General features: G+C 42.5%; 1 protein-coding gene across 2 annotated transcripts in view; it reads right to left on the bottom strand.

The window, feature by feature from the left end:
* Positions 1–16004, bottom strand: part of VWA5B2 (von Willebrand factor A domain containing 5B2) — a 54479-nt gene that overhangs the window by 2770 nt on the left and 35705 nt on the right. For both annotated transcript variants that reach the window (XM_066603227.1, XM_066603235.1), the window contains exons 16-21: positions 14597–14938; positions 14373–14507; positions 14175–14273; positions 12744–12821; positions 3723–3780; positions 3515–3635 (exon numbers count right to left, since the gene is read on the bottom strand). In XM_066603227.1, the coding sequence (XP_066459324.1) occupies positions 3515–3635; positions 3723–3780; positions 12744–12821; positions 14175–14273; positions 14373–14507; positions 14597–14938 (833 nt within the window). The remainder of the gene's footprint in view (positions 1–3514; positions 3636–3722; positions 3781–12743; positions 12822–14174; positions 14274–14372; positions 14508–14596; positions 14939–16004) is intronic.

Genomic DNA, 16004 nt, shown 5'->3' with positions numbered 1-16004 from the left:
AAAGGTTTCTGCTCCTTTAGATACAAAACAGCCTGGTCGTTAAGGGGCTAGGGAGAGATTCAGTTTGGTTTGGTTAAAATAAGTATTCATCTGGTGCATAGTTTTGTTATTTTATAGTAAAAAGATCTCCAGAATCTTGCAGGTCTTCTGCTGAAACTAAGATTGGTGGACTTTGAGGTATGTTTTGGATCCTTGTCCTCTTCGAAGGTCCAATGACACCCAAGTTTCAGAGTTTTCATATAAGACATAACGGTTTCTTCTAGGAATTCCTGATACTTGATTAAATTCATCTTGTGCTTCACATGTACCAGTGCAGGAGGAAGCAAAGCAGCATCAGAGCATTACTAAGCCACAGCCATGCTTCACTGTGGCAGGGTGTTTTTTTTTAGCACATGCTTCATTGCTCCACAAAAAGAATCCCAAAGCTTCTGTGGCTTATTTATATAGTTCAGAAAAAATGGAGCAGACTTTTTTCTTCTGCTTTTGGGTCATTAGAAGTGTACATCTTGAAGTTTGGGCATTAGAACCTTCACCGTTTAATATGCGCCTAACATGCAATCAATTACCACAGTCAACAAAGATCTAGCTAATACGAGTAATTTATGCATTTCATCTCTAGCACACCTGATGCCACTAATGAAGCCCGATTAGTTGCAGCATGTCTGCTTGAGACAAAAGTGGATTTGGCAATGTGTGTTCTTATGAGGGATTCTATACAGGAGAGTGAAGAGGCACTTGATACTTGATTTGGAGAAACAACTTGTTATATTAGTTGGTGTTGAGTAGAGATGAGCGAGCCCGCTCGGATAAGGCAGTTACTCGAGCGAGCATCGCTCTTCTCGAATAACTGCATTCTCGTCCGAGCAGGCTCAGGGGAGCGGCAGGGTGTAGCGGGGGGAAGAGAGAGATCTGTCTCCCACCCGCTCCCCCCCGAGCCTGCTCGGACGAGAATGCAGTTACTCGAGAAGACTAACTGCCTTACCCGAGCGTGCTCGCTCATCTCTACTGTTGAGCTATTTAAATTGTCCTTGCACTATTTTTTTTTTTTTGCAAACAGCCGAAGGGAACACCATGTTTTTGAATTCCCCGTACCACTTTTTGGGGATTCAGTTGTACACCACGCAACTGAAAAGTTTTTCTGACTTTTAAGTAGCATAAAAACCATGCCATTTAGGATTATGACACACTCCACTGCTTACATAATACATCATTCTTAGTAAAATGTCCCCAAACATGAAGACAAGTTTAGTATTTGCCATCTAAAATTCTGGACACTGCACTTAACTTACTACTTATTAACAGACTATAGAATATCACCGTGTGTGTATTCAGCAAAGTGCGATTGTTCCCAGTAAGGGAAACCAAGTAATATTGTTGATATGATACCTTTTAATGGCTGGCTAACAAAAATACATATTGTTATAGTGAGCTTTCGAAACATACGCAGGGTTTTTTCCTCAGGCATAATGGAATAGATCTATAGACTTCTTTATATAAAAACATGATCACATGGGAGGGTATAGACATGGTGAACTTAACCCTTTGCAATCCAATTTTGGATTCAGGGTTTCCTAGGTGGCTTTCTCTTTCTGCCATTATAAAATAGCGCCATCTGCTGGCTAGAGCCAGTACTGCGGCGTGGGACATGCTGGAGAGGCCCCTGACAACAGAGCGGCCAGTAATCTACAGTAAGAATACCCTGCCGGACGTCTTCCGACATCAGAGCTGTACAGCCTTCAATCAGAATGTCTTTAGACGTCAGACAGTGGATTGGAAAGGGTTAATTTGCACTTAGATAAATACCAGAGACTGGATAAGAGGGCACAGACATGTGGTAATTAATAGCACTTAGATAAACAGGGAGGGATGAGCATAACAGTACATAATTAGTCCGGTGACAAGGAATGTGAAAGTTTATAGTCTCTAAATTGATGTTATGGGGTCAATAGGCCAGTGTTTTACCTCTGCTCTGGGTTTCCCATATTCTCCACTGATGTAACTCCCCATCCGCCCCCCCCCCCCCGAGATTCATACAGTTGCTGGTAGTATCAAAGGTGGCTATAAATTTATATTCCCAAATTCTCCTGTAATATTGGGACTTAAAATTTCCTTTAAGTATAATAACTTTCATATGTTGTATGTCTTAAATTTGCCTTTAAGTATAAAAACTTTCATATGTTGTATGTAACCCACATATACATATGTTGTATTGGAAACCCAGAGCAGAGGTAACACGCTGGCCTGTTGACCCAACATCAATTCAGAGACTATAAACGTTCACATTCCTTGTCACTGGACTAATTATTTACTGTTATGCTCATCCCTCCCTGGTACTGTTATGCTCATCCCTCCCATGTGATCATGTGTATATGTTTTTATGTAAATAGGTCTTTAGATTTGTTCCATTATGCCTAAGTAAGCTCGGTATAACACCACGTATATTTGTTAGCCATTAAAAGGTATCATATCTATAAGATTACTTGGTTTCTCTTGCGGAGAACAATCACACTTTGCTATACTGGCTAACACGGTACTAAACTTTTTTGTATTCAGCAAGCGACTACTTAAAGAGGTTGTCTCGCGGCAAACCTCAAAATTTTACCTTACCCCATTCCCCCTGTCACCCCCCTGGCATAAAATAGCAAATTAAAGCGGTTTTTAAACCGCTTGCTACTTACTGATCTGACAAAATAAGGACTTTAAAAAATCTTCTCCCTAAGATGGCCGCCGGTCCTTTCCCAGGGATGCACTGCGGTTTTCTCCCATGGTGCACCGCAGGTCTTCTCCCATGGTGCACCATGGGCTCTGTGCGTTCCATTGCCGATTCCAGCCTACTGATTGGCTGGAATCGGCATGTGACGGGGCGGAGCTACGCGATGACGCAAAGGGGGCGGAGCCAGAACGCCGCTCGTGCCTGGACCGAGCAGAAGGAGAGAAGACCGCACAGCGCAAGCGCGTCTAAAAAAGCAAGAAGACAGCGAAATTAGACGGAGCCATGGAGACGGGGACGCCAGCAACGGAGCAGGTAAGTGAATAACTTCTGTATGGCTCATATTTAATGCATGATGTACATTACAAAGTGCATTAATATGGCCATACAGAAGTGTACAACCCCACTTGCTGCCGCGAGACAACCCCTTTAACTGTTGTGAAGATCAAGTGAAGGGAAAGCGTTAATGACAGGCCACAAATATCAGCAAGACAGAATCTTTCTTAGAGCAAATAGCCATTAACCTAGAACCATTAAGGTTCCCAAATATCTTAGACAGCTAGTCTTCCTGACCCCTCTATACACATATGCACACCTGACCAAGCCTAGGTATAGAAGTGTTTTTAATAGGAGAGAGGAGTAGGCCACTGGTAGTGGCTTATCTCCCACAGGAGCAAAGAGTCAGACATGTTGAAAATCAATACGTGTGATCCTCCTTTCCTTTGAAAACGCCATATACAGTTCGCAACTTCATCTGTTTTATACAGTATCTAATCTTTAGAGTGAGACATGTAGAGTGCTTACCAGTGGCAGATAGTCCTGTACCTCGAGTTCAGATTTTGGCTCTTTATCTCCAGTTAAACATGGCTTCAAGGGAGATAGTTTTCCAGACAAACTTCGGATTTTCCTTTTGCCAACACTAACCCTACAGGCAGATGGAACAGACAACACATTTGAAAATAAAAACAGGCGAGGTCATAAATACATATAATGCTATCTGTCTACAACTTACCTTGAGCTTATGGAGGTATCTGATGATTTCTGTGTGGTATAATGGCTAATAAGCTGTCCTAAAATAGAGAGTAGAAAGGTCTCTTGTTGTCTCAAATAAAATCATATCTAGCCATGAACATTAGTTCACCTAAAGGATTCATCCACAAAGAAAGTTGAAAACTCTGTGTATAATTAGACTAAGCAACGCGATTTTTGTGTCTAAGTTTATTTGTTCCTGATATAGATATATAGATAGATAGAGATATATATGAAAGCCCTGATTCACTCACTACTAATTCTCTAATTTCCTGGTTTCGTACAAACATGAAATTTGGCATAACCATTCTTTAGGTCCTAAATAGGAAAAGTAAAGGGGGTCGCAACTCTATTATTTAATGTCAATTGCAAAAGTATTGGCACCCCTATGTAATGTAACTTCCTGGTGTCGTACAAGTGTGAAATTTGGCACGACCATTCTTTAGGTCCTAAATAGGAAGAGTAAAGGGGTCCCACCTTGATTATTTAATGCTAATTGCAAAAGTAAGTGCACCCCTATGTAATGCAACTTCCCGGTGACATACAAAAGTGAAATTTGGCACAACCATTCTTTAGGTCCTTGATAGGATAAAAAAAAAGGGGTCACAACTTGATTATTCAATGCTCAGTGCAAAAGTATTGGCACCCCTACGTAATGTACTTAATCTAATTCTCTAACTTCCCTGTGTCGTACAAACATGAAATTTGTCGCGATCATTCTTTAGGTCCTAAATAGGATAAGTAAGGGGTCACTACTCAATTATTCAATGTTAATTGCAAAAGTGCATTCCTATGTAATGTAACTTCTTGGTGTTGTAGAAGCTTGAAATTTGGCATAACAATGTAACTGACCTCTGTGTGCATATACTTAGGAGAATCTACCTCACCTCTATGTGTATATACTGGGAACAATCTAACTGACCTCTGTGTGCATATTACCAAAAGGCTGTAAAAGTACATAAGGAAGCGGCCATGGACTGCAGGGATGGAGCATGCCTTTAAGGGGGAATAAAAGGCTTTTTTACCTTCAAGGGTAAAAAGTGAGGAGAATGGGAGGGGTGGCACATTCTGCAGAGGGATATCAGTGCATGCAGTCTGAGGAGAATCTAACACTCCTCTATGTGTATACATATTTTATTCCTCGGCTCCTTTGAAATAACCATGACTTCATGAAAATTGTCAGTGCGAACAACAGGTAAACACCTGTACCAAATTAACTTGGGCGAAGCCAGGTATCTCAGCTAGTTGTAAAATATAATTGAAAATAACAAAAAAAAAGGCTGCTTTTCTGCTCAGGACATTGATAATTAAAAATATATGCTTTTGAATTTCAAATGTTTCAAGGACATACACACTGAAAAAAGAAGTTACTTACAATCATGAGCCAAAGTCATTATACAATGCACAGTATGTTCATACAGTTCAAAATCAATGAAAATCTCTGGTTCTTTTCGATTTAGGATTGCGTACTTGATCACTTTCACGTACCAGCCCCCAGATGTAGTTGCATATCATAGTCTCGTATTGTCCTTGATATTGACGCTCAAACTGCTGCATATCTTGGTGGAACCTTTCTCCTTGTTTCTCGGAGTAGGTTCCCACGTTCTGCTTGAATTTATGTTGATGAGAATCCAGGATATGAACCTTAAGCGACATCCTGTAGCCCATACCGTGGCATTTCTTCACCATCATTTCCACCAACTCCACCTAGTTGTCTGCTTCGTGATTTCCCAAGAACCCCTGAACCATGGCAAAACTGTTCCAAGTTGCTTTCTGTACTTCGGTGAGCATGTCAGGAAGTTTCAGACATTCTATGATCCTCTTGATTTGTGGTTCCACAAGGATGCCAGTACCTTGGCCTCAGTCAGCTGCGGGAAGAAGTTTGATAGACATTTCATTGTTGTAGATCCTTTATCTAGATCTGTGACCTACTGTTTTATAAGCCTGAGTTTTATGTGAGGTGGTGGCATCAGAATCATCTTGGGATCTACTAGGGGTTCCCACTTGATGTTGCTTCGTCTGACAGTGAAGTCAAAACATTCAGGTCAGTCTCGTAGATGACAGTTTTCAGTTTTGGCTTTGTTAAACCACCTTGAAGACTCATTAGGAAAGCAACAATCTTGAAGTCTCCAATTACCTCCCAACCATACTGATCGCATTTCAGAACTCACAACAGGAATGTGACACTACTGTACTCCTTCAGATGTGCAGAGTGAGCCACAGGAAGGGATTAATTAAGAGAACCAGACATTTTCATTAATTTTGAACTGTATGGACATACTCTGCATTGTATAATGAATTTGGCTCATGATTGGAAGAAATTTCTTTTCTCACTGTGTATGTCCTTGAAACATTCAAAATCATATATTTATAATTATCGATGTCCTGACCATAAAAGCATTTTTTTTTCAAAATGAGTTATTTTCTTTTTTTTCTTTTTCAATAAGCTAACCGGAACAAATAAACGTTTCTTCAACACAAAACTTGCGGGGTCTTTTTGTTGCCTACTGTTAAGCACATGCCGATTGTGAGATGCAGTCTCTAGAAGAGTATGTTCACATGTGTCCGATGTGTTAAAGGGGTTGTCCCGCGGCAGCAAGTGGGTCTATACACTTCTGTATGGCCATATTAATGCACTTTGTAATATACATTGTGCATTAATTATGAGCCATACAGAAGTTATCAGAAGTTTTTCACTTACCTGCTCCGTTGCTAGCGTCCTCGTTTCCATGGAGCCGTCTAATTTTCAGCGTCTAATCGCCGAATTAGACGCGCTTGCGCAGTCCCGGTCTTCTTCTTTTCTCAATGGGGCCGCTCGTGCCGGAGATCAGCTCCGTGTAGCTCCGCCCCGTCACGTGCCGATTCCAGCCAATCAGGAGGCTGGAATCGGCAATGGACCGCACAGAAGCCCTGCGGTCCACCGAGGGAGAAGATCCCGGCGGCCATCTTCAACCGGTAAGTAAGAAGTCACCGGAGCGCGGGGATTAAGGTAAGCGCTGTGCAGTTTTTTTTTTAAGTCCCTGCATCGGGTTTGTCTCGCGCCGAACGGGGGGGCTGTTGAAAAAAGAAAAAACCCGTTTCGGCGCGGGACAACCCCTTTAAAGAAATATCTGCAACTCTAAATCCCATTCCATACATGTGCATGGGGTTGTTTCTGGAAACCCCAGTCAGATGAATTGGGGAATTTCACACATCTCAGAAACAAATCTGACAAGTACAAAACTTCAGAGATGTGAGAATTTCTTGCAAGCTCAATATCTGCTGAGTTTGCTCTTCCACTAGGGGCTCAGCGAAGAGTTTATTTAATGAAGACCAATAGAACCAAGCATAGGCGTAACTTGAAGCTCTTGGGCCCCAATGCAAAACCTGTAACAGGGCCCCCAACTATAATGCTTTATTCATAGTACTGGGTTCTCTATATGGAGGAAGAGAGGCCCTATGGGCCCCCTAGGGCTCCTGGACCCGGGTACAACCAAACCCCTATAGTTACGCCAGTGGTACCAAGGCTACATTCACATCTGCGTTAGGGCTTTCAGTTTCTCCGTTTTGCTTCTGGAACAGAGAAACTGAAGTAAAACGGAAACAAAACAGATTGCTTTTAACCCTTTAATTTTGATAGTTTTTTTTAAAAATGGAAAGCAAGCGGGAAAGCCTTAAGTTTGCTTCTGTTCTGTTTAGTTTCTGTTCTTAAACTGAAAAGCGCAGCAGGCTGAGACAAATCGACATCAAATCAGCATATCTTATAGTCCTCTTTCAAGGACTGATGGAGCTCGGGCATTCCTCCGAACGCTTTTTCTCCCAACAGCTGGGCCACGTAAAAGGACTAACTGTCAGGTGACAAATGAGCAAATGCTTGTTTGTCACAGCTTTTTCACAGACCGGAACTGTCTGTATTCCATGCTTACTGGGGTTTTTTTGCACACACATTCAGTACTTGTTTCACACGTGCAAAAAAATTCAAGGCTTGATTAATTTCATGCGGTAATACACAGTGAATATGCATGTATCATGCGTATTTATGCAATCCCATTGAATTTATTGGGCTAGTTTGGGCCGTAATACAGACCTAAATAGGACATTTTTTTTCTAAATGCCCCAATACAAATCAATGGGGTTTCAGCTCTCCATATTGCATGCATATTGCGCAAATACACCCATGTAAATGAGCCCTTATTCGGACTGAACAACTGATTTCTTGAGACTGTGTAAAGTTAATCTCAAGTGGTCAGAATAAGATCACATGATCCACCTGAAGAGGACTTCAGGAAGTTTCAGATAGAAAGAAAAAAACTAATCAAGGTAATACTAGCTGACTTGTATATACTGAGGAACTAGTTACAGTACGTAATGAATGAAGAAAAAATGCACTGAGGTGGCCCTTTAACAAATCCACAGCAATTCTGCATGTAAGACATGTAGCTTTGTCTGGTGGAATTTTCTGACTCTCTGGGGTGCTCAGGACCTGCGATATGAGTACAATAACTTACTTTATGATGCTCGTAGGCAGTGACAGGTTCACTTTAGTCAGTTAGATATGTAAGGAGTGGGAAGAGTTAAGTACAAAGTTTTATTTCCCCCACAAAATACCAATAACGGAACATCTTTTTTTAGAACTACGTAACTGACAAGAGGGCGTCAAGGGGGGTTACTAATCACCTCGTCAACATAGAGAACAATGGTAGTGCATGCACACAGCCTGCAGAGCAGAGTCTATCTCACTGTCTGCGTGCTTGACTTCCATGGTTGACAGCGTGGGAATTGGGAGATGGGAAAGTATTAAAAAAATACATCCCCGGACTCCTCCTGACCTGTCCTATAAGAACCATAACTTAGTTTATGGTGATTATGAGTAGGGACAGGTTCCCTTTTAAAGGCGATTTCCATAACTAAAAAGAAAATTTTATATAATAATTATATAGGAATGTTGTAAAATTGAGAAATAAGCCATACACTCCTTCCTAAATGGCCCCCAGTCCAGCAAAGCAGCCATAGCCCCCTCCAGTTCGATCCTGAAAGAACTTGTTATGATCCCGTGTCGTTCATCAGGACTTCGGTAGTGCTTCTGTATTGTCGCTGGATGTCTGGCTTCTTGTTATGTGTAAATGCTCCCCCGATCAGCGCTTCACATAGAAGGCAGAAGCCCGCGATCCAGCGATAAGTCTTTCAGTGTAAACGCTCTGCACAAGCGCTAATAACCTTAACATTGTCATCAGCATCCGTGCAGTTGTGCAAACGACTATCTGCCCATATCAAAAGGTCAATAATAGAGATGAGCGAGCGTACTCGGAAAAGCACTACTCGCTCGAGTAATTTGCTTTATCCGAGTATCGCTGTGCTCGTCCCTGAAGATTCGGGTGCCGCTGCGGCTGACAGGTGAGTCGCAGCGGGGAGCGGGCGGGAGAGAGGGAAAGATCTCCCCTCCGTTCCTCCCCGCTCTCCCCTGCAGCTCCCCGCTCCGTGCCGGCACCCAAATCTTCAGGGACGAGCACAGCGATACTGGGATAAAGCAAATTACTCGAGCGAGTAGTGCTTTTCCGAGTACGCTCGCTCATCTCTAGTCAATAAGTATTTTGATGAAGGTATAACCTTGAGAAAATTTCCTTAGCGATACTAGCTCCCAATGCAGTTTAGGGCTCCAACAATTTTAAAATGACATTTTAATAGTGTTTTTAACAATACAAATCATAGCTGCGCACAGAAAGCACACCTATAGGAACCAATGGTTTTCTATAAAAGCGTTCACATGAAAGAATGTTAGACATGCTAAATTTGTGCACCTAACAAAGATAGGACCTGCAAGGTCGCATCTAAGATCCGTGGTGCACGCAAAGATAGGACCTGACCTATCTTTTGTGCATGCTTTCCATAGACTCCTATGGGAGCTGGAAAACACGCACCTTGGATCGTGTGAACAGGCTACTTCAAGTAGCAGGAATTACCCGTTCACGTGATCTTTAGTGCAGTATAGGCACGATCTTCGCATACGGCTATACTGCGTGCCCACAGTGATCGTGTGAACGAGCCCTACAGGATAGGGCTACATTGAAAATTTGGCTGCATGATGGCCAAAAATCATAGATGTTGGAGAGGCTCTTCAAAATTTGAAAAATTACTACTAAAAACTTTTAAGATTTGTCCCGAAAAAAACGAAGGGAAATTATATTAAAAAAAAAAATAAGGCTGCCAAAATAAAGTAGACCCATGGTAAACGTTATTTATTAAAGGAGAATACTTCCACAAGGAATGAACGGCATCTAATAGTGAAGCTTCATATTTTTTTCAGAAGAAGCCATAACTGGCAAAACTCAAACCAGGCGGTAATCAGACTGTCGGCTTTGGCATCTCAATACAAGTATGACGCTTTATATCGTTGCCCAATGATGCTTCACTATTAGATGCAGTTTACGACCATGTTTTCATGCAAAACCCAGAGAACAGAACTTATTGATTGCAATGGATTCACACAAGATTTGTGCATGCATTTTGCGCCCCAAATAAAATAGCAGCTTCTCTATCTTTCTGCGTTTTACGCAGCAAAGGCCTCCATATTAGTTTATGGGAGCTGTGCCGATATGCAAGGGGATGCATGAAACACTGTACAAAACCGCAAAAAAAAGAAAACACATCTGGACCTCATTAGGCTAATAGCCTTTTAATTCACAGTGGAGCACCCGTGCGGATGATCCGCAGTTCAAGCCGCCCATACGGAAACATGGGAGTCCGTAACTGAATTAAAGCAAGCGGATGCGATTTATGGACTTTTGGGTGTAGAAATCAAATTGCAGGATGCTCTGTTCCAGTGCGGATCCCGCACGGTCGGCTTCGATTGATCCACGGCTTGTCTGGAGACGAGTAAGCAGGGTCCTTGCCATGTGGAATCCTACCCACCCGTGGACATGAGCCCTAATCAGACAGGTGAGTGTCCCAAGGGTCAGACCTCATCAATCACAAGAACAGAGGTCCTGAAGGTCCCCAAATAGTGCACAAGAATGACCACCACTCTATCTCTCTGCAACGAACGGATATAGCCGAGTGCTTCTTCTCAGCAGTATCCTTGAAACTACTGTTCATTTTCATGCATGATCACCACACCATTCACTCAGAGACACTAAGGGGCCTCGTTCTTGTGATTGGAGGGGGCATCTCAGTGGTTAGACCATCATCGATCAGATATGCCCTATCCTTTGGACAGAGAAGTTTATCTTGTGGTACAACCCCTTTAAGCAAGAAATAGATCATTTGCAGTATATCTAACCATGTACTAAAGGTGCTCATTTTAATGCCTTAGATACCAGGGAGCACTATTTATTTCTAAGTATACCAAACAGATGGAGTAACTAAAAACATATTCTTAATTCTTGCATATATTGGTACCTAATATGTGCATTTTATCATCTGATACATGATAGTCACATTTTAGCTTTAGGTTTGACACCGTCCTATAGTTTTATAAGTAGTATGCAGACATGAGTGCAAAGCACCTAACCATAGATTGGTCCGGTTTAGGCCCGTTTCACTCGAGCGCTAATCTTGCACAAGTTGTGTTTGTTTTGAGACTCACAAAACTTGCGCGAATATGAACTCCATTCTTTTGAATGGAATTATACATGAGTGATGTTTTCTCAGAACGCATCGCTAATTGATTTTAACCTCTCCCGCTCCAGGGCGTAAGTTTACGTCCTGGCAGCGTGGTACTTCCCGCAACAGGGCGTAAACTTACGTCCTGGGAGTAGCGCGAGATTACTTATGATCTCGCGCTATCCCACAGCGGGAGCCAGCTGTCAGTCATAGCCAGCCTCCCGCTACAACAGCTGGGGTGCATGGGAGATGCGCCCCCTGCGCTGTTAACCCCTTCCCTGCCGCGATCTAGATAGATCGCGGCATGGGAAGGGTTTACAGAGGGAGCGCAATATAATCTGGCGTCCTGCAGTGCCATAGCCTATGATCGCTGTATAAGCAATAAGGCATGGCAGGGCAGTAGCCCTGCCATGCCTTATCACAGCGATCATCAGTGCTGTGCTGCAAGTCCCTCAGAGGGACTCAAATTATGTAAAAAAAGAATAAAAAAGAAATGTAAAAAAAAAAAAAAACCGCTAAAAAACTGAGACAAATAAGTTTTACAATATAGTCAATGTACCCAAAAGTGGCACCGCTAAAAAACTACAGTTCGCCACGCAAAAAACAAGCCCTTCTACGGCTGCATCGACGGAAAAATTAAAATGTTATGACTTTTGAAAAATGGAGAAGAAAATCCGCCAAAAATCGTTGCGTCCTTAAGCCCAAAATAGGCCATGTCATTAAGGGGTTAATGGGACCTTAAATACATTGCATACCACTTGCATGCAGTGCCATGCGAGGTTTCCCAGTGAAACAAATGGGAAACCCTTCTGATCCTGTACCGCGTCAGTGAAACTCGGGCGAGAGGATCGGAATTTCACAGAAGTGATATGAGGCATTTTTACTTTAAAATCGCCTTATATCTGCAGGTAAAACGCATGTTGACGAGCACAATACCGGGCCGAGTTTCTTTGCCATATATTGCACTTGCATGTGTGCAGTTACCCTTAGTTATATAGCAGCTGATTGACATCAGTAAACAAAAATTGAGGGTAAAAAGTAATGTTCATAGATTTAGGGCAAGATCTTTTGCGCGATAACCTATTATTGTATAAGCGTGTGCTAAATGAATCTACGCCATGCAAAGTTGTTGGATAAGGTGTAAGTTGTGCTAATTTGTAAAGTTTTTTTTTTTACCCTTTTCCTTTTATTTTTAGTGTTTTTCTTTTATCGTACTCCTTGGTTTATCCGTATAATGTTTTATGTATTGAGCAGGGGTAGAGAAGATAAAGGTTTTTAGTGTGTGTGTCTTCCCGCATGGTTGGTCTACTGTGGATTTTCTGCAGTGAAAATCTTCAGAAGCAAAAACCTCACCAACTGGTATCACAGAATAGAGAAAAAATACATTGTAGGGCATTAGGGATGCCCCCTTTCACTTTAAACCCACCTTCCAGGCCTCCTATCTTCTCCAAAGTATTTCCAGAGGATATTCTTGGTGGGGATGATGGTGGAACCGGTGATCTGGCTATTACAAAGAAAGAGGTCTAAGAATTAATGGCTGCACTTTCAGGAATAGGTTTGCTGCATGTTAAAAAGGGAACTTTTCACCAGGTTCCAACCTTTATAAAACAGTGCTCACCACCCCGTATGCCTCTAAATTACCTCTCCTCACTTATGTTCTGGCCGTAACATCACTGGCTGGACACAACTGACATATGGGACATCAGCCTAAGAAAAGTTGCTCCAGGAATGATATTTCATGAAACATAGAAGTATATACGACAATAGACATGTCCGGAGAGCTGTGAGGTCGTCTTTAAAGGGGTTGTCTCGCGGCAGCAAGTGGGGGTATACACTTCTGTATGGCCATATTAATGCACTTTGTAATATACATCGTGCATTAAATATGAGCCATACAGAAGTTATTCACTTACCTGCTCCGTTGCTAGCGTCCCCGTCGCCATGGATCCGTCTAATTCTGATGTCTTCTGGTGTTTTTAGACGCGCTTGCGCTGTGCGGTCTTCTGCCTGGTGAATGGGGCCGCTCATGCCGGAGAGCTGGTCACCGCGTCGTCATCATAGCTCCGCCCCGTCACGTGTGCTGATTCCAGCCAATCAGGAGGCTGGAATCGGCAATGGAACGCACAGAGCCCATGGTGCACCATGGGAGAAGACCCGCGGTGCACCATGGGAGAAAACCGCAGTGCATCCCTGGGAAAGGACCGGCGGCCATCTTAGGGAGAAGATTTTTTAAACTCCTTATTTCGTCGGATCGGTGAGTAGCAAGTGGTTTAAAAACCGCTTTAAATTGCTATTTTATGCCAGGGGGGTGACAGGGGGAATGGGGTAATGTAAAATTTTGATGTTTGCCGCGAGACAACTCCTTTAATGCTAAAAGTACATAGAATTAGAGATTAATATTGCCACGGTTTCTAATAATGAAAAAATGCTGTTGAAGTTTTTTTTTACACTATTGACCCAATGGGGAAAGATGTGGCAATGATCTTTGCATGGGTGGTTTTCCAAACAGACCATAAAATTAACAAATCAAAATGACTTGCAATCGCAACATTACATGTATTAATATTGGGTTCATCTTCCTTTGCTGCAGTTCTTACTACCATTTCCGTGTCCTAGGACAGGGGTCCCCAACTCCAGTCCTCAGGGACCACCAACAGGTCATGTTTTCAGGATATCCTATGGTAAGAACACCTGTGCCAATGTCTGAGGCACTGACAATAATGACATCACCTATGCAACACTGAGGAAATCCAGAAAACATGACCTGTTGGCGGTCCCTGAGGACTGGAGTTGGGGACCCCTGTTCTAGGACACAATACATGAACATCTATTCTATGCAGAGGGATGTTCCAATTACCTGCATTTTCAAATGTGTCATTCAAAATTGCTGAATGTCTATTATCTGCCACACTCCAGTTCCCAGAGTTTGAGCTGCCACTCCTTCTACTGCGCCCACCTACAGGCAGATAACCAAGATCAGTTAATAGATTTGGTTTTTTGGCATTCCTTATTACATGAAGTTGACAGATTATTGCATGTTCTATACAGTTCTCACCTTTACGCACAATCATGTGGCCTGGAAGTGCATCCTGTGTATTAGGGTCTACAGGCGTATGGCAAGTAAAAACTGAGACTTGTGAGCAAGACTTGCTGGTCTGTATGGCTTTCAGTCGGAATCGTCGAGAAGAACCTACAACGCAGATTTGCATTAAGTGAGATGATAACTACATTACATAAAACCACTAGATGTGCTTTTGCATACAAGAAGGCAGATAATACCGCATTCAATATCGCACTCTCTCCAGGCCATAGCTTCATTGTCTCGGATCACAGAGCGTGCAGCCAACTGGTGCAGGTAATAACACTTTTCACCATCAGTACTGGTTCCAAAATCTTCTTCAGCACCATTTAGAAGGGGTTCCAGACTTATTGTGGTTTCCCAGGAGTGGTTGTTGCTTCCAATGTAGCCATGGATTACAGCTCGGCACTGCCAACCACATTCACTACTAACCCCAGACCCTATATTTGCTGCATCTGCAACCAGAGATGCAGAGAAGAGATACTGTGCATCCACCAGCATGTCCCAGTCCAGCTGTGCAGGAGAAGGAAGCTGACCCATCACTGGAAGACAGAAAAGAGAAGCAAGAGAAATCCAATTACATAGCATAAAGACAGTGATAGTAATTAGAAAAGCTAGACAGTCCTAAAAACTAGAAAGACGCTACAACTGAGAAGGCTGTCTGTCCATGATTTTCTAGCCAAGGCTTCTATACTAATCTTCCTGAATCTTTGTATTTCCATTGAATCTACTATTTTCTTGTATTCAGTATAGGAGAAAGGCAGACACTATGCTGAACTGATGCAAGAGCCTAAAATTGAATGTCAAAAGTCCCTCAAGTAACACGAAAGTCATGGGCTGTCATAGTAAAACATGACCATTATATGTTCTCTGGCAACATACATGTATGTGTATAGAATATACACAAACATGGAAATGGATGCCTGTGGTGTCTACTGCAGCACATAAATGTCCTACTAGAATATTTGTTATTATTAATCCTGACAGGAAAGACTGATCTCCTCACACATATTTATATTGCAGGATTTGGTTTTAATTAGGTTTCATTTTAAATGTTCCTTAAATCTTGCCCCAAAATAAGACACTGACACGCCAAAAGTCATGGGATAGTAGTATGTAAATTGATTATGAAGTGGAGTTGCCTCAGGTGACGGCTTGGGAACGCCCACACCTGTATCAGTTGTGAGGTGTTATCTTGTAATTGAGGTTAAAAAAACTAGCCAACGTGCTCATGTAATTATCAAAGTTCGAACAAGGCATAATAGTAGGTGTCAGACGGATGGGCATTCCATTTCTGAACTTGTCTGGGCATTAAACATTCCTCAATCCACAGTATCGTGTATACTGAAAAAACTTCATAGGTTATAGAAGGTATTACCACCTACAGTGCAGTGGCAGCCTGCTGGTGCCTAATGATCACAACCGGTGGTATCTGGTTAGAACTGTCCGAACGAACAGACAAGCGACTCCGGTAGAAATCACATCCACATGCAATGCAGGAGGCTTCGTCCGCATGTCAGTGCAGTGATCTTTAGTTCTATATGATATGGAAACAGAAGACCTACCAGAGTGCCTCTTAATACCACAACACCAGACACAGCGCCTCAC

The sequence above is a fragment of the Eleutherodactylus coqui genome, chromosome 1 (assembly GCF_035609145.1).
Source record: "Eleutherodactylus coqui strain aEleCoq1 chromosome 1, aEleCoq1.hap1, whole genome shotgun sequence".
Taxonomy (NCBI): domain Eukaryota; kingdom Metazoa; phylum Chordata; class Amphibia; order Anura; family Eleutherodactylidae; genus Eleutherodactylus; species Eleutherodactylus coqui.
Note: the sequence above shows the minus strand (reverse complement) of the source record. Positions and strands in the feature narration are given on the sequence as shown.